Source organism: Rhinoraja longicauda, chromosome 20 (genome assembly GCF_053455715.1).
Source record: "Rhinoraja longicauda isolate Sanriku21f chromosome 20, sRhiLon1.1, whole genome shotgun sequence".
Lineage (NCBI taxonomy): Eukaryota > Metazoa > Chordata > Chondrichthyes > Rajiformes > Arhynchobatidae > Rhinoraja > Rhinoraja longicauda.
This window is the reverse complement of record NC_135972.1, coordinates 2045031-2070403: the sequence shown is the minus strand read 5'-3', so window position 1 is coordinate 2070403 and position 25373 is coordinate 2045031. Positions and strand designations below refer to the sequence as shown.

Below are 25373 nucleotides of genomic sequence, written 5' to 3'. Positions count from 1 at the left end.
GCACAGTGAAATTCATTTTGCGCATCTTACACATGCGGCTGCTGCCATTATTCAATGTCCAAAGTCGGCCCGTGCGTTCGATATACTGGAGCAGTGTCCGCAAACCGATGTCCCTCTCCTATCCTTTCCCAACCTTCTTTATGTCCCGGGGCACCTCCTGCAGCTTACCCTAGAGGCATTACCCCGGTTCACCCTCCACCTCCTTGCTCCTGGGAAATAGATCCATAATTTAAGATATCCCTGATCTTAGCCTGAGGGGAAAAAAACTTTGCTTGCCTTCGTCCATACTCTACACCCTGCTGAAGAGAATTCCAAAGATTTACACACTGCTATGTGAACCTTCTCACCTCAAATCAAAATAGCCTGGATCTGTGATTTTGTTTCCTAGTTACTAAATTCTTGGCATCTACACCAGCAAATTCTCACTCAAACTTTACCTCAAACAGATGACCTCTCACTTTTCTAATGCAATAGGGCCACATCTTTATTCCAGGAAGCAATCCAGTTTGCACTGATTTGCAGGTAAGTGCCCATCCTTGGGGGAAAATTAAAGTGTACGGTGTTGTCACACTACAAATTCAGAAAGCTTAATGCCACTTTTATCTTAAAAGAAAAATGGATTTATGACACTTGCTTTCATTTGAATATTTGGCAGAATCAAAATTAAAGTAAACTAACATAAACTTGTACATACACTCCTTGAAAAATACTTTATTTTGCTGAGTAATGATTTAACAATTAAAACACTAAGACTCATCGCCACGTAAAATTCCCTTAATTTCTGTAACACTGTCAATATGTAAACTATTCAGACTACGTAGTAAACTTAACATTTAATTTCCATTATTACAGTAAAACTTATTCCAGCATGCTTGGAACATCGGACAGGTAGATTTTTCAGATTGGGATATTTTTGTTTTAAAATTACAACGCAAAGACGTAGTTTGGAATCGGATCTTTCCAGTAAATGCAGTGCGGCTAGAAGGATTGCAGGAATCTGCTCCAGGTAACTCAAATGACAAACCACGAGATTTCTCAATAATTAGAAAATTATTATAGCTTTACTGTAATCAATAATACTTACATTTTAAGATCTCCAAACCTGCCAGGTGTTGAATGTAATGTAATGAAATGGATTTTTAAAAGTTTTGCATTTAATATTTTACTATTACTAGCAGGACTAATTTAAAAATAATAGAATATACCTTATAAATGGCTTTTTCCAGTTACGATTTTACGTGTTAAAATCAGTAAAAGCTTTAATTTGCTGGCAATTACTGTTAAATTACAGTAATTTAAGTTTATACCATAATACAAAGTAAATGTAAAATATTATTGCAGTGTAAACAAGTTTTAATATTTATAAGAAATGAGGTCCAGTGGAATAAATGGTTATCTTGTTCCTTGTAGCTTCAATGCAAATTTTCCTGCAAAAGTAAAAAGTTGGCCAATTATAATCCTGAAAGTTATGAAGCAATTTGAATATAGAAACATAGAAAATAGGTGCAGGAGTAGGCCATTCGAGCCTGCACCGCCATTCAATATGATCATGGCTGATCATCCAACTCAGTAACCTGTACCTGCCTTCTCTCCATACCCCCTGATCCCTTTAGCCACAAGGGCCACATCTAACTCCCTCTTAAATATAGCCAATGAACTGGCCTCAACTACCTTCTGTGGCAGAGAATTCCACAGACTCGCCACTCTCTGTGTGAAGAAATGTTTTCTCATCTCAGTCCTAAAAGACTTCCCCCTTATCCTTAAGCTGTGACCCCTGGTTCTGGACTTCCCCAACATCGGGAACAATCTTCCCGCATTTAGCCTCTCCAACCCCTTAAGAATTTTATATGTTTCAATAAGATCCCCCCTCAGTCTTCTAAATTCCAGCGAGTATAAGCCTAGTCTATCCTATATGTTACCTAAAATGCAAACATTTTCAGGCATTGCAGTGCAAGACAATCCCCAGCTGTCTACACAAATACCAGTGTGAAGTAGTACAGCTACATGCATTCTTTCTAATTGTTTGTACATCAAAATGGTATAACACAGGAACACAACTCCAATGCTGGCGATGGAAATAGGGAGGATACAGTTTAGAATGGTTATGTGAAAAAAGGTATTTGTATTCAATTTTTAGCTTGCCATGGTTCTAATTTTTCAGAGTTCTTGATTTCAACAGAGGACCTATTAACGAGACTGGCAGGTTAAGTTTGTAAGGGAAAAGGACAAGTAGAAACTGATTAAAATGGATATGAAACCTTAAATATTTTGTCAAAGCTTGGAAATGATTTCAACTCAGTCAGGCTTTGTGACAAGGGTGCAGCACATTCTAGGCTGGCATTGCAGTGATGAGGGAACAATACATCTAGTTTCCAGATGAAATACTAAACTGAATATCCGTCTGCTTTCTCAGGCTCCCTGCAATAAAAAGCAATCCCCTTATTTGAAGACCTGAGGAATGTTGCCGTTCTAGTGAACATTTTACTGTTCACCAAAACCAGACTTCCTATTTGGTACTCATTTAACTCGTCCAAGCCCCTGCACTGCACATTAGTTGCTGAATTTCTCTCCTATGTTAAAAACATTTAATTGGCTGTGAATTGCATGGACGTTACTTACATCTCAATCAATGGATAAATCAGGACAGTAAATGTGGAAGCATAAATCTGCAAGCAAACGGCATACATCCTTCTGAATCCTTAGTCTGTAGAACGGTCCTGACCTAAACGTCACCAATCCATTCCCTCCACAGATGCTGCCTGACCTGCTGAGTTACTTCAGAACTATTTTACTCATAATTCCAGCATCTGCAGTACTTTGTGTCATTATTGTGCACCCAAATGACCATGGTTGATGTCTCTTTTGCAGGCTTTCAGTAACGTAATGATTGCACTGGTAGCCAGAGTATTACTGGTTCCAAGGAGCGCTCCGAATCCCATTAGATTTAGTATTGTCCAGTGTACCAAGGTGCAGTGAAAAGCTGTTATTTGTGTACTGTCCAGTCATATTGGGGAGGTTGCAGTCTTACACCGCCAGAGACCTGATCGCGCTGTTCACGTGGAGTTTGCATGTTCTCCTTAAGGCCTTCCTCCAGGTTTCTTCCCACACTCCAAAGACGTGCAGGTTTGTAGCTTAATTGGCTTCTGTAAATTATCTGTATTGTGTAGGATAAAACTAGTGTATGGGTGATTCATAGGATCATAAGTGATAGGAGTAGAATTAGGGCATTTGGCCCATCAAGTCTACTCTGCCATTCAATCATGGCTGATCTATCTCTCCCGCCTAACCCCATTCTCCAGCCTTCTTCCCATAACCTCTGTCACCCGTACTAATCATGAATCTATCTATCTCTGTCTTAAATATATACACTGACTTTGCCTCCTCTGTGGCAAAGAATTCCACAGATTCACCACCCTCTGACTAAATAAATTCCTCATCTTCCTAAAAGAACATCCTTTGATGGTCATTCGTTGAGTGATTTGAAGTTTGATGGTCGGCGTGGACTGAAGGGCCCATTTCTACGCTCCATCTCTAAACTAAACCCAAGTTAGAATACCCGACTTCAAACCAAACACAGTGTAACAGGTAGAGCGAAGAGAAGTGATACATTTACAAGTGGAAAATAGATCAAGTGGGGTGGCGTGTATTGGATGATAGTAGATCCACTGCTGGGATGAGCATGCAGAGTGTCGCTTGCTCTGGCACTGTCCTAAGTAATTGTAGTTTGGAAAAAATAGTATATTATATCCATGATACCAATATCTACGTGCATGTAAAAACTTGCTTAACTGGCCTTCAGGGACAGATGAGGAAACAAATGTTCAGTCAGAGAGTTGTAAATCTGTGAAATTCTCTGCCTCAGAAGGCAGTGGAGGCCAATTCTCTGGATGCTTTCAAGAGAGCTAGATAGAGCTCTTAAAGATAGCGGAGTCAGGGGGTATGGGGAGAAGGCAGGAACGGGGTACTGATTGAGAATGATCAGCCATGATCACATTGAATAGTGATGCTGGCTCGAAGGGCCGAATGGCCTACTCCTGCACCTATTGTCTATTGACAGTAACCTGCCATCCTGTACCAGTTAGGCCTTTAAGATTTAAGTTTATTATTGTCACATGTACCGAGGTACAGTGAAAAGGTTTGTTTTGCATGCTATTGAAACAGATCTGATATACTAAATGTAAATGCAATCAAGTCAAACTCGTACAATAGGTAGAGCAAAGGGGAAGCTACAGAGTGCAGAATATAGTTCTCAGCATTGTAGCGCACCAGTTCCAGAATCAAAGTCCAATGTCCGCAATAGGGTAGCGGTGAATGGGACAGTGCCCTTGCTTCTGGAAGCTGACTCGGAATTGTCCTTGGGATTGCTACTCCACTTCACTTGGGTACAGGGGCCGTGGAGATGGTGAATATGTAATTGTGACCGTGGCACCACCTTCCACATTCTGTGAGGAACAACATGAACTAAAACTGCCTGCAGAGGTTAAACGTGCAGAATAGCTGAAAGGAGAAGGTAGTAAATTGGAGGCCTTGGGGGATGTGCACGGCAGGTCTTTTGCCTTTGCAACTTGTGCCAGTTTACTTTTGAGATACAACATGGAAACGGGCCCTTCAGCCCACTGAGTTCAAGCTGACCGTTGATCACCTGTTCACACTAGTTCAATGTTATCCCAATTTTGCATCCACTCCCTACACACGAGGGGCAATTTTACAGCGAACAACAAGCCCACACATCTGTTTACAAAGAAACCAGCCCTGCATATCTCCTTTAAAGTTTGCCTCCTCACCTTGAAACAATGTCGTCTGATCTTTGACATTTCCACCCAGGAACAAAAGGGTCTGACTGTCTACCCTATCTATGCCTCTCATAATTTTATAAATTTGTCTAGCCTCCCTTCATCCTAGGTTTCCTCCCACACCCTAAATACATGCAGGTTGATAAGTTAATTGGCATCTATATTTCCACTATAGTAGATTTGAAATTAGGATAACATAGAACTAGTGCAAACGTGTGATTGATGGTTGGTGTGCCAAAGGGCCTGTTACCTTGCAGTATCTTATCATCAATAAATCACAATCAACTTTTACCCAAAGCTCCAGGGCAGGCACTCAATCCTCCAGCATCAAACATTAAAACACATTTAATTGTGTTTCTATCATTCTGTTTTATCACAACACCATTCAGTTCATTGATGCTAATTTGTTCTTTGTTGAAGGGAAATGAACTTACCCAGCCTCCTAACTGATGAATGTAGTTTTGGAGCCTGGTGGTGATGAATTGCACAGTGGTTCTGAAGATGCGTGGGAGCAAGCGAGGCTGCTCCAGTACGGTCTTTTCCAACAGCCAGAGTGTCAGTAACAGAACACTCCTCTCCCGAGGCAAATCTTGAATAACAGTAGTCCCTTGATCACTCAAGCCATCGATTATGGTAGACAAAGTTATGGTTCTAGCCTGATTTAATTAAGAAGAATACAAAATACAATTGTAATTCAATTGCAAATTTCAGTTGGTTTAGTTCAGAGATACAGCATGGAAACGAGCCCTTGGCCTAGGGTTGCCAACTGTCCTGTATTAGCCGGGACATCCTGTATTTTGAGCTAAATTGGTTTGTCCCGTACAGGACCGCCCTTGTCCGTGCAAACTCCACACAGACAGCACCCAAGGTCAGGATCAAACCCGGGTCTCTGGCGCTGTGAGGCAGCAGTTCTACCAGTTGTGCCATTGTATTAAAATGCAATTTGTGGTTATTACATTTTTAACCTGGGTTCTTAAAACTGAACTAAGGAGGTACAATTGCAAGAATTAGATCCGCTTATCATTTGCCAGGATTTATCCCACCCCCACCTCTTTGAACTTTTTCCCCCTACTACAAGGAGTCGGAAGGGACCCAACCCCAAAACGTCACCTATCCATGTTCTCCAGAGATGCTGCCTGACCCACTGAGTTACACCAGCACTGTGAAACGTCGCCTATCCATGTTCTCCAGAGATGCTGCCTGACCCACTGAGTTACACCAGCACTGTGAAACGTCACCTATCCATGTTCTCCAGAGATGCTACCTGACCCGCTGAGTTACTCCAGCACTCTGTGAAACGTCGCCCATCCACGTTCTCCACAGATGCTGCCTGACCCACTGAGTTACTCCAGCACTGTGCTCGGTCTAAGAACGCAGGTAGGGTGGCAGAGGTACCATAAGTGTCCTTGGCAAGCAAGATTTAATCGTGGGGGGAAACATGGCAAGTGTAAGCAACTAGGGGATCTGCTGAGGAATAGAGTGTGTAGGAAAGAACTTAAAGAAATAAGGAATGCATAAAAGGGGCCCTGCAGTATCCATAGCAGGTCGGATTAAGGAGCATAACAAGGCATTCTGTAAGTATAGCAGAGAAAGAGTGAGTGGCAATAGACAAGAAACAATAGGTGCAGGAGTAGGCCATTCAGCCCTTCGAGCCAGCACCGCCATTCAATGCGATCATGGCTGATCACTCTCAATCAGTACCCCGTTCCTGCCTTCTCCCCATACCCCCTCACTCCGCTATCCTTAAGAGCTCTATCCAGCTCTCTCTTGAAAGCATCCAACGAACTGGCCTCCACTGCCTTCTGAGGCAGAGAATTCCACACCTTCACCACTCTCTGACTGAAAAAGTTCTTCCTCATCTCCGTTCTATATGGCCTACCCCTTATTCTTAAACTGTGGCCCCTTGTTCTGGACTCCCCCAACATTGGGAACATGTTTCCTGCCTCTAATGTGTCCAATCCCCTAATTATCTTATATGTTTCAATAAGATCCCCCCTCATCCTTCTAAATTCCAGTGTATACAAGCCTAATTGCTCCAGCCTTTCAAAATACGACAGTCCCGCCATTCCGGGAATTAACCTAGTGAACCTACGCTGCACGCCCTCAATAGCAAGAATATCCTTCCTCAAATTTGGAGACCAAAACTGCACACAGTACTCCAGGTGCGGTCTCACCAGGGCCCGGTACAACTGTAGAAGGACTTCTTTGCTCCTATACTCAATTCCTCTTGTTACGAAGGCCAACATTCCATTGGCTTTCTTCACTGCCTGCTGTACCTGCATGCTTCCTTTCAGTGACTGATGCACTAGGACACCCAGATCTCGTTGAACATCCCCTCTTCCTAACTTGACACCATTCAGATAATAATCTGCCTTTCTATTCTTACTTCCAAAGTGAATAACCTCACACTTATCTACATTAAACTGCATCTGCCATGTATCCGCCCACTCACACAACCTGTCCAAGTCACCCTGCAGCCTTATTGCATCTTCCACACAATTCACACTACCCCCCAGCTTAGTATCATCTGCAAATTTGCTAATGGTACTTTTAATCCCTTCATCTAAGTCATTAATGTATATCGTAAATAGCTGGGGTCCCAGCACCGAACCTTGCGGTACTCCACTGGTCACTGCCTGCCATTCCGAAAGGGACCCATTTATCCCCACTCTTTGCTTTCTGTCTGTCAACCAATTTTCTATCCATGTCAGTACCCTACCCCCAATACCGTGTGCTCTAATTTTGCCCACTAATCTCCTATGTGGGACCTTGTCGAAGGCTTTCTGAAAGTCGAGGTACACCACATCCACCGACTCCCCGATCAATTTTCCTAGTTACATCCTCAAAAAATTCCAGTAGATTTGTCAAGCATGATTTCCCCTTCGTAAATCCATGCTGACTCGGAATGATCCTGTTACTGCTATCCAAATGCTCAGCAATTTCGTCTTTTATAATTGACTCCAGCATCTTCCCCACCACTGATGTCAGACTAACTGGTCTATAATTACCCGTTTTCTCTCTCCCTCCTTTCTTAAAAAGTGGGATAACATTTGCTATCCTCCAATCCACAGGAACTGATCCTGAATCTATAGAACATTGAAAAATAATCTCCAATGCTTCCACTATTTCTAGAGCCACCTCCTTAAGTACCCTGGGATGCAGACCATCAGGCCCTGGGGATTTATCAGCCTTCAGTCCCATCAGTCTACCCAAAACCATTTCCTGCCTAATGTGGATTTCCTTCAGTTCCTCCATCACCCTAGGTTCTCCGGCCCCTAGAACATTTGGGAGATTGTGTGTATCTTCCTCAGTAAAGACAGATCCAAAGTAACGGGTTAACTCGTCTGCCATTTCTTTGTTCCCCATAATAAATTCCCCTGCTTCTGTCTTCAAGGGACCCACATTTGCCTTGACTATTTCTTTCCTCTTCACGTACCTAAAAAAACTTTTGCTATCCTCCTTTATATTATTGGCTAGTTTACCCTCGTACCTCATCTTTTCTCCCCGTATTGCCTTTTTAGTTAACTTTTGTTGCTCTTTAAAAGAGTCCCAATGAGTCAGCATGGATTTACGAAGGGGAAATCATGCTTGACAAATCTACTGGAATTTTTGCTCTTTAAAAGAGTCCCAATCCTCTGTCTTCCCACTCCTCTTTGCTATGTTATACTTCCTCTCCTTAATTTTTATGCTGTCCTTGACTTCCCTTGTCAGCCACAGGTGTCTCTTACTCCCCTTAGAGTCTTTCCGCCTCTTTGGGATAAATTGATCCTGCAACTTCTGCATTATTCCCAGGAATACCTGCCATTGCTGTTCTACCGTCTTCCCTGCTAGGGCCTCCTTCCAGTCAATTTTGGCCAGCTCCCGCCTCATGCCTCTGTAATCCCCTTTGCTATACTGGGACCAAGGCGTTAATCTGTGTATAAGTGATCCTAAAGGAACACTTCTCGCCTCTATTCACCAAGGAGGCAGACATAGACGATGGTGAGATCAGGTATGTCGATGGTCAGGTGCATGTCAATATTAACAAGGGGGAGATGGAACACACAAGCGTTGATAAATCTATCCCAGGATGTTCTAGAAAGCAGGGGAGCAGAGATCACTGCCGTAGCTACAGCACAGGTGAGATGCCAGACAGGTGGATAGGTTAGCTTGTTCCTTTATTTAGTTTAGAGATACAGCACAGAAACAGGCCCTTCAACCCACCCTTCAACCCACCATCCACTCCGATCAGCGATCCCCACCCACTAACACTATCCTACATGCACCAGGGACAATTTACAATTATACCAATCCTATTGACAATAGGTGCAGGAGGAGGCCATTCGGCCCTTCGAGCCAGCACCGCCATTCAATGTGATCATGGCTGATCATTCTCAATCAGTACCCCGTTCCTGCCTTCTCCCCATACCCCCTGACTCCGCTATCCTTAAGAGCTCTATCTAGCTCTCTCTTGAATGTATTCAGAGAATTGGCCTCCACTGCCTTCTGAGGCAGAGAATTCCACAGATTCACAACTCTCTGGCTGAAAAAGTTTTTCCTCATCTCAGTTCTAAATGGCCTACCCCTTATTCTTAAACTGTGGCCCCTGGTTCTGGACTCCCCCAACATTGGGAACATGTTTCCTGCCTCTAACCTACAACCTGTACATCTTGGGAGTGGGAGGAAACTGGAACACCCGGAGAAAACCCACACAGGTCACCGGGAGAACGTACAAACTGTACAGGCAGAGGATCGAATCCGGGTCTCTGGCACCGTGCTGCCCTAAGGACACTGGGAATAAGTCAGGTAATTAAAGGTCAGTGAGCCACATATCAGTGGGATGGAAATTATTGATGAAAATTTAAAGGGATTGGAGATGTGTACATTTGGAGAGGCAGGGCTGAACAAGGTAGTCAGCATATCTTTGTGCTGGGGGAATCCTGCCAACTCACATTGCCTTCCACAGATGCCACTATAGACTGTGCGGCAGTCCCTTATTGCACTGGATTGGTGATTTTGTTTACGTGTGGCAGAAAATCCTAGCGAGGGAAGGCAATCAACCGGAACGTGGGCACGAACGACGTCGGGAGGAAGAGGAAGGAGGTGCTGCAACGTGAGTTTAGAGAGTTGGGAAGAAGACTGAGAAGTAGGACGTCGAGGGTGGTTAAATCTGGATTGCTTCCTGTACCTCGTGCTGGTGAGGGCAGGAACAGAGAGATCGAGGATATGAATCTATGGCTGTGGGATTGGTGCAGGGAGCAGGGATTTAGATTTCTAGACCACTGGGATCTCTTCTGGGGTAGGGGTGACCTGTACAAAAGGGACGGTTTTCACCTTAACAGGAAGGGGACCAACATTCTGGCAGGCAAATTTGCTAGTGTTACACGTGTGGGTTTAAACTAAGTAGTGGAGGGGAGGGGTTGACAAATTGGGAATATGAAGATGGAGTTAAAGGGGAAGCGAATACAGGAGAAATTGCAAAGGACTCTAGAATAAATGGGAAGGAAAGTTCTAGATGGGATAAGAGAGTAAGGTCAGGGCCAATGGTGACCGGTGTGAGAGGGGAGGTGAATACCGAAGTTAAAGTGTTGTATTTAAATGCGCGAAGTATAAAAAATAAAGTGGATGAGCTTGAGGCTCAGTTAGACATTGGCAAGTATGACGTGTGGGAATTACAGAAACATGGCTACAAGAGGACCAGTTGATTTATTCACAAAATGCTGGAGTAACTCAGCAGGTCAGGCAGCATCTCGGGAGAGAAGGAATGGGTGACGTTTCGGGTCTCCACTACAAGAGGACCAGGGCTGGGAACTGAATATTCAGGGGTATACAATCTATCGAAAAGACAGACAGGTGGGCAGAGGGGGTGGGGTTGCTCTGTTGGTAAGGAATGATATTCACTCCCTTGCAAGGGGTGACGTAGAATCAGGAGATGTAGAATCAGGAGATGTAGAATCAGTATGGATAGAAATGAGAAATTGTATGGGTACAAAGACCCTAATGGGAGTTATCCACAGGCCCCCAAACAGTAGCCTCGACATAGGGTGCACGTTGAACCAAGAGCTAAAATTGGCATGTCGCAAATGTAATGCTACGGTGGTTATGGGAGATTTCAACATGCAGGTAGACTGGGAAAAACAGGTTGGTAATGGACCCCAGGAAAGAGAGTTTGTGGAGTGCCTCCGAGTTGGATTCTTAGAACAGCTTGTACTGGAGCCTACCAGGGAGAAGGCAATTCTGGATTTAGTGTTACATAGAAACATAGAAAGTAGGTGCAGGAGTAGGCCATTTGGCCCTTCGAGCCTGCACCGCCATTCAATATGATCATGGCTGATCATCCAGCTCAGTAACCTGTACCTGCCTTCTCTCCATACCCCCTGATCCCTTTAGCCACAAGGGCCACATCTAACTCCCTCTTAAATATAGCCAATGAACTGGCCTCAACTACCTTCTGTGGCAGAGAATTCCACAGACTCACCTCTCTGTGTGTGAAGAAATGTTTTCTCATCTCGGTCCTAAAAGTCTTCCCCCTTATCCTTAAGCTGTGACCCCTAGTTCTGGACTTCCCCAACATCGGGAACAATCTTCCCACATCTAGCCTCTCCAACCCCTTAAGAATTTTATATGTTTCTATAAGATCCCCCCTCAGTCTTCTAAATTCCAGCGAGTATAAGCCGAGTCTATCCAGTCTTTCTTCATATGAAAGTCCTGCCATCCCAGGGATCAATCTGGTGAACCTTCTCTGTACTCCCTCTAAGGCTAGAATGTCTTTCCTCAGATTAGGAGACCAAAACTGTACACAATACTCCAGGTGCGGTCTCACCAAGGCCCTGTACAACTGCAGCAGAACCTCCCTGCTCCTATACTCAAATCCTCTTGCTATGAATGCTAACATACCATTCGCTTTCTTCACTGCCTGCTGCACCTGCACGCTTGCTTTCAATGACTGGTGCACCATTTTCCTGATTGGCCACCATTCAGGTAATACTCTGCTTTCCTGTTCTTGCCGCCAAAGTGGATAACCTCACATTTATCCACATTATATTGCATCTGCCATGCATTTGCCCACTCGCCTAATCTATCCAAGTCACTCTGCAGCCTCCTAGCATCCTCCTCGCAGCTAACACTGCCACCCAGCTTCGTGTCATCCGCAAACTTAGAGATGTTGCATTCAATTCCCTCGTCCAAATCATTAATATATATTGTAAATAACTGGGGTCCCAGCACTGAGCCTTGCGGTACCCCACTAGTCACTGCCTGCCATTCCGAAAAGGACCCGTTTATTCCTACTCTTTGCTTCCTGTCCGCCAACCAATTCTCTATCCACCTCAACACTGAACCCCCAATACCGTGTGCTTTAAGTTTGTACACCAATCTCCTATGTGGGACCTTGTCGATGGCCTTCTGAAAGTCCAGATATAACACATCGACTGGTTCTCCCTTATCCACTCTACTAGTTACATCCTCGAAAAATTCTATAAGATTCGTCAGACATGATTTGCCTTTCATAAATCCATGCTGACTTTGTCCGATGATTTCACCACTTTCCAAATGTGATGCTATCACATCTTTAATAACTGACTCTAGCATTTTCCCCACTACCGATGTTAGGCTAACTGGTCTATAATTCCCCGTTTTCTCTCTCCCTCCCTTTTTTAAAAATGGGGTTACATTAGTTACCCTCCAGTCCTCAGGAACTACTCCAGAATCTAAAGAGTTTTGAAAAATTATCACTAATGCATCCACTATTGCTGGGGCTACTTCCTTAAGCACTCTGGGATGCAGCCTATCTGGCCCTGGGGATTTATCGGCCTTTAATCCATTTAATTTACCTAACACCACTTCCCGACTAACCTGGATTACCCTCAGTTCCTCCATCTCATTAGACCCCGGTCCCCTGCTATTTCCGGCAGATTGTTTATGTCTTCCTTAGTGAAGACAGAACCAAAGTAGTTGTTCAATTGGTCTGCCATCTCCTTGTTCCCTATGATCAATTCATCTGTTTCCGACTGCAAGGGACCTACATTTGGCTTAACTAATCTTTTTCTCTTCACATATCTATAAAAGCTTTTGCAGTCAGTTTTTAAGTTCCTTGCCAGTTTTCCCTCATAATCTATTTTCCCTTTCCTAATTAAGCCCTTTTGTCCTCCTCTGCTGGACTCTGAATTTCTCCCAGTCCTCTGGTATGCTACTTTTTCTGGCTAATTTATATGCTTCATCTTTTGTTTTAATACTATCCTTGATTTCCCTTGTTAGCCACGGATGCACTACGTTTCCTGGTTTGTTCTTTTGCCAAACTGGGATGAACACTTGCTGTAGTTCATCCATGCGACCTTTAAATGCCTTCCATTGCATGTCCACCGCCAACCCTTTAAGTATCAATTGCCAGTCTATCTTGGACAATTCACGTCTTATACCCTCAAAGTTACCTTTCTTTAAGTTCAGAACACTTGTTTCTGAATTGACTTTGTCACTTTCCATCCTAATGAAGAACTCCACCATATTATGGTCACTTTTGCCCAAGGGGCATCGCACAACAAGACTGCTAACTAACCCTTCCTCATTACTCAATACCCAGTCTAGAATGGTCTGCTCTCTCGTTGGTTCTTTGACATATTGGTTTAGAAAACCATCTCGCAAACATTCCAAGAAATCCTCTTCCTCAGCACCCCTGCCAATTTGGTTCACCCAATCTATATGTAGATTGAAGTCACCCATTATAACTGCTGCACCTTTAGTGCACGCATTTCTAAGTTCCTGTTTGATGCCATCCTCAACTTCACTACTGCTGTTAGGTGGCCTGTACACAACTCCCACTAGCTTTTTCTGCCCCTTAGTGTTTCGCAGCTCTACCCATATCGATTCCACATCCTCCGAGCTAATGTCCTTCCTTTCCACTGCGTTAATCTCCTCTCTAACCAGCAACGTTACCCCACCTCCTTTTCCTTTCTGTCTATCCAGCCTGAATATAGAATATCCCTGGATGTTGAGCTCCCAGCCTTGGTCACCCTGGAGCCATGTCTCCGTAATCCCAACTATATCATAATCATTAATAACTATCTCCACATTTAATTCATCCACCTTATTATGTATACTCCTTGCATTGAGACACAAAGCCTTCAGGCTTGTTTTTATAACACTCTTGCCCCTTATATAATTATGTTGCAAAGTGGTCCTTTTTGATTTTTGCCCTGGATTTGTCTGCCTGCCACTTTTACTTTTCACCTTGTTACCTATTGTTTCTTCCCTAATTTTATATCTCTGTTCTTGTTCCCATCCCCCTGCCATATTAGTTTAAATCCTCCCCGACAGCACTAGCAAACACTCCCCCAAGGACATTGGTTCCATTCCAGCTCAGGTGGAATGGAATGTGTTGTGTAATGAACCTGATCTGAAGGGAACTCAAGGTAAAAGAGCCATTAGGAGGCAGTGATCATAATATGATAAGTTTTACTCTACAAATTGAGAGGGAGAAGGGAAAATCGGAAGTGTCAGTATTACAGTATAGCAAAGGGGATTACAGAGGTAGGAGCTGGCCAGATTTGACTGGAAGGAGACCCTAGCAGGGAAGATGGTGGAACAGCAATGGCAGGTATTCCTGGGACCAATGCAGAAGTTGCAGGATCAATTCATCCCAAAGAGGAGGAAAGATTCTAAGGGGAGTAAGCGGCACCCATGGCTGACAAGGGAAGTCAAGGACAGCATAAAAATAAAAGAGAAGAAGTATAACATAGCAAAGAGCGGGAAGCCAGAGGATTGGGACTCTTTTAAAGAGCAACAGAAGATAACTAGAAAGGCGATACGGGGAGAAAATATGAGGTACGAAGGTAAGCTGGCCAATAATATAAAGGAGGATAGTAAAAGCTTTTTTAGGTATGTGAAGAGGAAAAAAATAGTTAAGGCAAATGTGGGTCCCTTGAAGATAGAAGCAGGGGAATTTATTACGGGGAACAAGGAAATGGCAAGCGAGTTGAACCGGTACTTTGGACCTGTCTTCACTAAGGAAGATACAAGCAAGTTGTTCTAGTGTTCTAGTGGCCAGAGATCCTAGGGTGACGGAGGAACTGATGGAAATTCACATTAGGCAGGAAATGGTGTTGGGTAGACTGATGGGACTGAAGGCTGATAAATCCCCAGGGCCTGATGGTCTGCACCCCAGAGTACTTAAGGAGGTGGCTCTAGGAATCGTGGACGCATTGGTGATCATTTTCCAATTTTCTATAGATTCAGGATCAGTTCAGTAACTAAAACAGGATGACAGACTGGGGACATAAGGAATTACAGAAGGAAAACGGAACTAGGTCTGAAGAACAGTCCTGGCCCGAAACATCAGCCATGAGATGCTGATGTTCCCTGGAGATGCTGCCTGACCCGCTGCGTTACTCCAGCACAGGGTGATAGTCTACTCTCTGCCTTTACAGATGTGCACAAAATGGAAACGGCACTAATGATAGAATGCATCCCCATGTCACATGTGCTTTAAAGTTGCTTCAGTACAATAATTCCAAATTATTGCTGCATACATCAGAAATGAAAATGTCAAAGTTAAAACAGCAGTTTGTGAACTTTCCATCTCGTATGTTGATGCAACTGCAATTGTTTTCTGCAGAAAGAGAAATGTAATCTATGTCCCAAACTCTCAAGACACACGGGTAGTATCCTCGCCCACTTTCTCCAATAACACTCACTGCTCAAAAGTCTTCATTTTGCAATGAGCAGAGGAAACTGGCAGTTTCACAAGGGATGAGAAAAAGATCAAAATAAAATTTTAAAATTCACTTTTCAAAATATCAAATGCCAATTAAAATCTGGGAAATATCAAATGCTAGTGATTTGTTTTAAGATGAGAGGTGAAAAATGTAAAGATATTTGGGTCAAGATTTTTTAAAACGCTGTGGGTGTCTGGAACACACTGCCAGGGGTGGTGGTGGAGGCAGAAACGATAGTGGCGTTTCAGAGGTTTTAGGATAGGCACATGGATATACAAGGATTTGGATGATGTGCATGCAGTTGGTCTTGGCATCATGTTTGGCACAAACATTGTGGGCCGAAGGGCCTGTTCCTGTGCTGTGCTGTTCTATGTTTAAATGGAAAGGGTCTTCTAAGCTGGCAAGCAACTACTGAAATGTCCAGACATATTGACAGTCAAAATCAAGGAGTGTTAACCCTCTAGATATAAAATGTAGATGCTGTTTGTGTATACTGATTGTATATAAACAGCAAATGCATCAATATATTCAAGTAAAATTGATTAAATATATCATTGTTGCTTTGGGATCCAACCTAAAACGTCACCCATCCTTTTTCTCCAGAGATGTTGCCTGACCCGCTGAGTTACTCCAGCACTCTGTGAAACGTCACCTATCCATGTTCTCCAGAGATGCTGCCTGACCCGCTGAGTTACTCCAGCACTCTGTGAAACGTCACCTATCCATGTTCTCCACAGATGCTGCCTGACCCGCTGAGTTACTCTAGCACTCTGTGAAACGTCACCTATCCATGTTCTCCAGAGATGCTACCTGACCCGCTGAGTTACTCCAGCACTCTGTGAAACGTCACCTATCCATGTTCTCCACAGATGCTGCCTGACCCACTGAGTTACTCCAGCACTCTGTGAAACGTCACCTATCCATGTTCTCCAGAGATGCTGCCTGACCCGCTGAGTTACTCCAGCACTCTGAAACGTCACCTATCCATGTTCTCCAGAGATGCTGCCTGACCCGCTGAGTTACTCCAGCACTCTGTGAAACGTCACCTATCCATGTTCTCCAGAGATGCTGCCTGACCTGCTGAGTTACTCCAGCACTCTGTGAAACGTCACCTATCCATGTTCTCCACAGATGCTGCCTGACCCACTGAGTTACTCCAGCACTCTGTGAAACGTCACCTATCCATGTTCTCCACAGATGCTGCCTGACCCGCTGAGTTACTCCAGCACTCTGTGCTATCTGCAGTTCCTCGTTTCCGCATTGTTGCTTACCTCCTGTGGCTGATTTATTTCATGTGCTTGGATAAGTCCCTCCACCTCATCGTGATTAAAGCCTTGATTCAGCCCATCTCCCATCTGAGCCAAGCGCACACCAATCTCCCGGCACAAAGCTTCTGAGGAAAAAAATGTCAGGTATTTTGCTTTTTAATTCTTTTACTCCAATATCCAAAACCAAATATGTAGCTGTTTCAGCCACGGTATTTACTGAACATTTGATATTTCAGGTTTTTTTTTAAACAGGTGTTTTTTTCACTGAAGCCAGCAGCAGTGTACCAAATGTCATGGCTGAGATGGCAAGATTGATCTCGGAGTTCTCCACTCTCCGCTCATTTGTACAACAAAAGTTTTGTTTTTATTGCCATAAATATCACAATAGGTTTATTAGATTTCGATTTTTTTTTTAGATTTTGATTTAGAGATACAGCGCGGAAACAGGCCCTTCGGCCCACCGAGTCCGCACCGCCCAGAGATCCCCGCACACTAACACTATCCTACACACACTAGGGACAATTTTTACATTTTATCCAGTCAATTAATCTACATACCTGTACGTCTTTGGAGTTTAGGTTTATAATGGTAACGTTATAATGGTAACGTGCACCGAGGTTCAGTGAAAAGCTTTGTTTTGCATGTAATCCAAACAGATCAGATAATACGTGGAGGAAAAAAACTGCAGATGCTGGTCTAAATCGAAGGTAGACACAAAATGCTGGAGTAACTCAGCGGGTCAGGCAGCATCTTGGGAGAGAAGGAATGGGTGACATTTTGGGTCGAGACCCTTCTTCAGACTGATGTCAGGGGAGGGGCCGGGGTCCTGCCCCGAAATGTCACCCATTTCTTCTCTCCCAAGATGTTGCCTGACCCACTGAGTTACTCCAGCGTTTTGTGTCTACCTTCGAGATCAGATAATACTGCACATTAATGCAAACAAACTAAACTCAAGTACAAGAGGTAGAGCAAAGGAGAAGATACATGGTGCAGGATATAGTTCTCAGCATTGTAGTGCAGTAGTTCGTATGGCCCCTCGTAGAAACGTTTGATCCATTTTTGGTCATGGATGGAGGAGATTATAAGCCACTGGTCTAGAGAGAGCAACAGTAAGATCATTCTCAGCGCCTGTTGTCAGGGGGGAAATGGGGTCTGTAGAATACAGAATGTGGCAATACAGCAGGCAAGGGTGGTGTGGTACATGAGGGGAGTGAGGCAAGGGGGGTGTGGTGTGGTCTGATGGCTGCAGAACACAACCAGGTTCAATAGGTGACAGAACAGACAAGGACTCTGGTCATTCTGGTGGTGGGTTCTGTTTTGGTTTTATTGTATATATTATTTTAATATTTGAATAAATATTTTTGATTTTAAAAATAAATTTTAAAAAAGGACTCCGGTCATTAGTGTGACACTGCATCCATAGTTGAGGGGAATGGGAGAGAGATTTCCTGGCCTAATTCTCCTCCTGCAACTTAACGTATGAAAGGTGCATTATTGTAGTAATGGTGAGCACCTGGGGAAATGGAGAGACTGGGTGGCAGAAAGCATGCAATCAAACGGACTGAAGTCGCCAGTGGGTTTCAGATCAAATATTCAGTTTGTACCTTCAATCTCCTGACCTGAACGGAAAAAGGATAAGGACTCGCAGTGTCCATCTGTCTGAATGTCCTCATCGTCGTCGTCCGGCCACTCTGTCACATTTTTCTCAAGTTTATAAATTTCTTCTTCGAGGATGTGATTTTCAAATGTCTTCTCCTTAAGAAATGTCAACAAAATACACTGCGTCTGTTTTTCGAAGAACGAATCGCCCTGCAGGGACATGTCCCCTGCAAGTGAAACACATGGCACACGGTTACCTTACTTTTAATACAAGTGAACGTAGAACTTAGAGTGATGCAGTGTGGAAACAGGCCCTTCGGCCCAACATGCCCACACCGGCCATCAATGTCCCAGCTACCCTGGTCCCACCTGCCTGCGCTTGGTTCGTAACCCTCCAAACTGTCCTATCCATGTACCTGTCCAACTGTTTCTTAAACAATGGGATAGTCGCAGCCTCACCCACCTCCTCTGGCAGCTTGTTCCATACACCCACCACCCCTTGAATGAATGAATAAGTTTATGAATGAATAAGTTTATTGGCCAAGTATGCATATACAAGGAATGTGCCTTGGTGCTCCGCTCACAAATGACAACACAAACATACAGTTAACAATTAAGAGTAAAGCATAACCACATCAAAAGAATAAGGATACAACATTACGGTCTAAACATGTGGGTGAAAATAAACCAGAGCAAAGAAGAAACTACAGACTTTGATTATTGACTAGAACTATCACTCGTGGAAAAAAGCTGTTTTTATGTCTGGCTGTGGCTGCTTTGACAGTCCGGAGTCGCCTTCCAGAGGGAAGTGCTTTAAAGAGTTTGTGGCCAGGGTGAGAGGGGTCAGAGATGATCTTGCCCGCTCGCTTCCTGGCCCTTGCTGTGTACAGTTCGTCAATGGGGGGAAGGTTGCAGCCAACAACCTTCTCAGCTGTGCGAACAATCCGTTGCAGCCTCCGGATGTGGTGCTTGGTGGCTGAGCCAAACCAGACCATGATGGAGAAGGTGAGGACGGACTCAATGATAGCAGTATAGAATTGGACCATCATTGCCTGTGGCAGATTGTGTTTCCTCAGTTGCCGCAGGAAGTACATCCTCTGTTGGGCCTTTTTGACTGTGGAGTCGATGGTGGCCCCCCCATTTAAGGTCCCTGGAGATGATGGGAACTTAAATGACTCCACAGATGTGACTATGGTGTTGTTGACTTTGTGTGGAAAAGTTACCCCTCAGATTCCTATTAAATCTTTTCCCCTTCACCTTGCGCCTATGTCTGCTGGTCCTCGATTCCCCTACTCTGGGCAAGAGACTCTGTGCATCTACCCGATCTATTCCTCTCATGGTTTTGTACACCTCTATAAGATCACCCCTCATCCTCCTGCGCTCCATGGAATAGAGACCCAGCCTACTCAACCTCTCCCTATGGCTCACAACCTCTAGTCCTGGCAACATCCCCGTAAATCTTTTCTGAACCCTTTCAAGCCTGGCAATGCTGGTCATGCAGGTACAGCAGGCAGTGAAGAAAGCCAATGGAATGTTGGCCTTCATAACAAGAGGAGTTGAGTATAGGAGCAAAGAGGCCCTTCTGCAGTTGTACAGGGCCGTAGTGAGACCGCACCTGGAGTACTGTGTGCAGTTTTGGTCTCCAAATTTGAGGAAGGATATGCTTGCTATTGAGGGCGTGCAGCGTAGGTTTACTAGGTTAATTCCCGGAATGGCGGGACTGTCGTATGTTGAAAGGCTGGAGCAATTAGGCTTGTATACACTGGAATTTAGAAGGATGAGGGGGGATCTTATTGAAACATATAAGATTATTAAGGGGTTGGACACGTTAGAGGCAGGAAACATGTTCCCAATGTTGGGGGAGTCCAGAACAAGGGGCCACCGTTTAAGAATAAGGGGTAGGCCATTTAGAACTGAGATGAGGGAAAAAAAATTCAGTCAGAGAGTTGTGAATCTGTGGAATTCTCTGCCTCAGAAGGCAGTGGAGGCCAATGCTCTGAATGCATTCAAGAGAGAGCTAGATAGAGCTCTTAAGGATAGCGCAGTCAGGGGGTATGGGGAGAAGGCAGGAACGGGGTACTGATTGAGAATGATCAGCCATGATCACATTGAATGGCGGTGCTGGCTCGAAGGACCGAATGGCCTCCTCCTGCACCTATTGTCTATTGATACAGCGCGGAAACAGGCCCCTCGGCCCATCGAGTCCGCACCGACCAGCGGTCCCCGTGTGCACACACCGGGGACAAGTTTTACATTGATACCAAGCCGATTAATCTGCAAACCTGTACGCCTTGGGTGCAAGTCAAAGCAATGGCCGGGGTTGCGTTACATAAAACACAGCAAGATCGCACGGTCGCTCTAATGATCTAATGTAGATAGATAACCAAATGCAGTCTCTGCAATTTCGCACTTTTGTTTTAGAAGGAACTGCTGGAACCGGAAACTAAAAACGATTTTACATTTAAGACAACAAGTAAGAATGTAATTGCTCCGATTTATATCCGGTGCATTTGACAGAGAGGCGTGCTGAATAAAGGCAGAAACGAAGTTACAAGCAATGTAAAGTAATTAACGCAGCAAGTTTGGTTTCCACGCTGTAAACTGTTTTGTCGGTGCAGACATGACATGCCCGGGCCCGGTGTCCCACACCCTCCCTGCTGGTGCCCCACACCCTCCCTGCTGGTGCCCCACACCCTCCCTGCTGGTGCCCCACACCCTCCCTGCTGGTGCCCCACACCCTCCCTGCTGGTGCCCCACACCCTCCCTGCTGGTGCCCCACACCCTCCCTGCTGGTGCCCCACACCCTCCCTGCTGGTGCCCCACACCCTCCCTGCTGGTGCCCCACACCCTCCCTGCTGGTGCCCCACACCCTCCCTGCTGGTGCCCCACACCCTCCCTGCTGGTGCCCCACACCCTCCCTGCTGGTGCCCCACACCCTCCCTGCTGGTGTCCCACACCTTCCCTGCTGGTGCCCCACACCCTCCCTGCTGGTGCTGCCTTACCCAACACCCAGCAAACCTCCCGCTTTACCCCAACCCTCAGTAAAAGGCTATTGATGAAATAAAGCTGACCGTCAATGAGCCGCGCTGCCGCTAACGGTGCCAGTGTTGTGTCCGCGGGGCCCGGGCTCGAACCCGCAGCAGCCCGGTCGTGTCCGTGTCCGTGTCCGCCTTGCCTTGTCTTGCCTGTGCCAGTGGGTGGGCGCGGCTCCACTGTAGCACCACTGCGACTGTCTGACTGCCTGCCTGCCTGGTGCACGCTGCACCGTTACTGTTATACTACCACTGTGCAGCAGCTCACACTGCCTGGATAAACGCAGATGGAAATTCCACACTGGGTGTGACTTCCCCTCGGCGCCCTGGCTGCCAAAAGTTCGGAAAGGTCGATTTAAAACTTCTCTTCAGGTTAAATAACAAACTGAACCAGTTTGTGAAAAGGTGACTCGCTCTGGCTGCTCAAAGTCCCCACAATACTGGCAATGTACAAATAACAACTCAGGTGTATTTCCCAATCGCTGAGCATTTGGTTCAGTTTAGTTTAGAGATACAGCATGGAAACAGGCCCTTCGGCCCACCGAGTCCACACTGACCAATTCGATCCCACTTGTTCCATGTAGAGTTGCTGCCTTATGCAGCGCCGGAGACTCGGGTTCGATCCCGACTACGGCCGCTGTCTATACGGAGTTTGTACGTTCTCCCCGTGACCTGCGTGGGTTTTAGAAACATAGAAAATAGGTGCAGGAGTAGGCCCTTCGGCCCTTCGAGCCTGCACCGCCATTCAATATGATCATGGCTGATCATCCAACTCAGTATCCTGTACCTGCCTTCTCTCCATACCCCCTGATCCCTTTAGCCACAAGGGCCACATCTAACTCCCTCTTAAATATAGCCAATGAACTGGCCTCAACTACCTTCTGTGGCAGAGAATTCCACAGATTCACCACTCTGTGTGGAAAAAAAACGTTCTCATCTCGGTCCTAAAAGACTTCCCCCTTATCCTTAAACTGTGACCCCTTGTTCTGGACTTCCCCAACATCGGGAACAATTTTCCTGCATCTAGCCTGTCCAACCCCTTAAGAATTTTGTAAGTTTCTATAAGATCCCCCCTCAATCTTCTAAATTCCAGCGAGTACAAGCCGAATCTATCCAGTCTTCATATGAAAGTCCTGCCATCCCAGGAATTTCTCCGAGATCTTCGGTTTCCTCCCACATTCCAAAGACGTGCAGGTATGTAGGTTAATTGACTGGGTAAATGTAAAAATTGTCCCTAGTGTGTGGGTGTGGGATAGTGTTAATGTGCGGGGATCGCTGGGCGGCGCGGACTCGGTGGGCCGAAGGGCCTGTTTCCGCGGTGTATCTCTAAATCTAAATACCACTTTCTCATCCACTCCCTACACATGAGGGGCATTTTGCAGAGGGCCAATTAACCCACAAACCTGAAGTCTTTGGGATGTGGGAAGAAGCCCACGCAGTCACAGGGGGAACATGCAAACTCGTGCACCGAAGTACAGTGAAAAGCCTTTTGTTGCGTGCTAACCAATCAGCAAAAAAACAATACATGATTACAATCGAGCCCTTCGCAGCGTACAGACATGATAAGGGAATAATGTTTAGTGCAAGGTAAAGCCAGTAAAGTCCGATCAAAGGTGTCTGAGGGGTCACCAATGAGATAGATAGATTGAACTCAGGTCTCTGGTGATTTGAGGCAGCAACTCTACCCACCACTGCCCTGTTATTCCCCAACTGGAAAACCCCCCATTGAACAACTAAACTGAAAAAGTCTTGCAGGGGGGTGGGTATATGGAACGAGATGCAAGAGACAGTGGTTGAGGCAGATATTATAACATTTATAGCAAATATATATACTGAAGAAGGGTCTCGACCCGAAATGTCACCTATCCATGTTCTCCACAGATGCTGCCTGACCCACTGAGTTACTCCAGCACTCTGTGAAACGCCACCTATCCATGTTCTCCAGAGATGCTGCCTGACCCGCTGAGTTACTCCAGCACACTGTGAAACGTCACCTATCCATGTTCTCCAGAGATGCTGCCTGACCCGCTGAGTTACTCCAGCACTTTGTGTCTTTCCACTGTAACATCTAAGATGGAGACACAAGAAACTGGAGATGCTGGAAACTTAAGCAATAATTCTTGGAAACTTGCCTCCTTGTCTGCAAGGCTGGAATTTCCATTGAAATGACTGGGAACTGCAGGAAGCCCAGATCCCATTGCCAAGGCTGGATTAGTGGTATCTGTGACAAACCTGTCAGCAAATGGAACAATAATACCCACAAAGAGAAGACATAAGGAACTGCAGATGCAGGCAGATGGGACTAATGCAAATGTGACATGTTGGTTGGTTGGTGTGGGCAAGTTGGGCCGTAGGGCCTGTTACCCCACTCTATGACTATGCTTTAGTTTATTTTAGAGATACCGCACGCAAACAGGCCCTTTGGCCCACCGTGTCCACAACTACCAGCGATCACCACACACTAACACTATCCTACACACAGTAGGGACAATTTACAATTTGACTGAAGCCAATTAACCTACAAACCTGAACATCTTTGAAATGTGGGAGGAAACCGGAGCACCCAGAGAAAACCCACGCGGTCACAGGGAGAACGTACAAACTCGGAACAGACAGCACCCGTAGGTAGGATGGAACCTGGGCCTCTGGCGCTGTGAGGCAGCAACTCTACCGCCGTGTCACCATGCGGCCCGGTCCATAGCGGTCCGTTGCTGAGGTAGGATTAGAGTTGTGCGGATGATAGACACAAAGTGCTGGATTAACTCAACGGTTCAGCAGCATCTGTGGAGAAAGAGGAATAGGTGACGTTTTGGGTCGAGACCCTTCTTCAGACAAAGGGTTCAAAGAGATGTGAGGGTCCTGATGGTCATTGGGAAGTAACTGTTCCTGAACCCGAGGGTGTGGAACTTCAGGGCTCTCTGCACCTCCTGGTTTAATATTTCAAACCCAGAATAAAGTGAAATTATCTCTAGATTTTGCTCGGGCTTCAAAAACAGATTATAGTTAAGATAGCTATTTTTAGAGCAGTCAATGTCTTTCATGCTATTTCTAAAAAACACCTCACCAAAATGACTCACATCCTATTCAATTGGAAAATTATTTCTTTTTTTTTCCATTTTGCTGTATCACACACAAGCATTAATTGACAACAATAATTGAAATTCAATAATATTCTTCATGAGAGCTACAACAAAATCATTAATATCATGCTGTTAGTGATATCAAATTAATTCTCCATTGTCAAGTGATTGCCCTATTAAATTTCTACGATAACATTTTGGCAAATAATTCTGCATATGGTGTTGTTTAGTAACATTCCTTTTTCATTAACATTGTGGTTAAATATAAGACCTTTAAACACAGTAATTTTCCTGCCCCTCCCCTGACATCAGTCTGAAGAAGGGTCTCGACCCGAAATGTTCACCTATTCCTTCTCTCCCCCGAGATGCTGCCTGACCCGCTGAGTTATTCCAGCATTTTGTGTCTACCTTTGATATAAACCAGCATCTGCAGTTTTTGTTCCCTACACATTATGTGACACGAGGTGACCATCACTGAGCTCCAACGTCAGAGCTTAACATCTACCTTGTCAGCCCATCTCTGACTTTCATTGCCTCTTGGCATGAATTGGTTCAGTTGGCAGGAGCTGTAGTATATATCAACATTGCAAAGTGAAATAACTAGAGTGGGCACGTATGTTATTTGTGTATCTCAATGGTCAGCCATTGAGGCTGTTTAACTCATAGGTTTAGATCTAGGTTCGTTAGTTCAGTTTCGTTTATTGTCACGTGCATAGAGGTACAGTGAAAAGGTTTTATTGCGTGCTAACCCATCAGTGGAAAGACAATATATGATTACAATCGAGCCATTCACAGTGTATAGAAACATAGAAACATAGAAAATAGGTGCAGGAGTAGGCCATTCGGCCCTTTGAGCCTGCACCGCCATTCAATATGATCATGGCTGATCATCCAGCTCAGTAACCTGTACCTG

At 45.0% G+C, this 25373-nt stretch overlaps 1 protein-coding gene across 1 annotated transcript; it reads right to left on the bottom strand.

Moving 5' to 3' along the window:
• Window positions 1-699: 699 nt before the first annotated feature.
• Window positions 700-21676, bottom strand: LOC144603327 (BH3-interacting domain death agonist-like). Its single transcript, XM_078416458.1, has 5 exons — window positions 21420-21676; window positions 18354-18575; window positions 16753-16874; window positions 5228-5449; window positions 700-1427 (listed from the first exon to the last, which is right to left on the bottom strand). Exons 2-5 carry the CDS (start codon window positions 18568-18570, stop codon window positions 1413-1415), a joined length of 576 nt encoding a protein of 191 aa, XP_078272584.1. The 5' UTR covers window positions 18571-18575; window positions 21420-21676; the 3' UTR covers window positions 700-1412.
• Window positions 21677-25373: the final 3697 nt, after the last annotated feature.

Coding starts and splice junctions, on each gene's coding strand:
- LOC144603327 (XM_078416458.1), bottom strand. CDS start 18,570: ATGTCCCTGCAGGGCGATTCGTTCTTCGAAAAACAGACGCAGTGTATT. Junction 16,875..18,353: donor TTCAGGTCAGGAGATTGAAG/GTACAAACTGAA, acceptor TTTTTTCCTCAG/AAGCTTTGTGCCGGGAGATT. Junction 5,450..16,752: donor AAATAAATCAGCCACAGGAG/GTAAGCAACAAT, acceptor TAATTAAATCAG/GCTAGAACCATAACTTTGTC.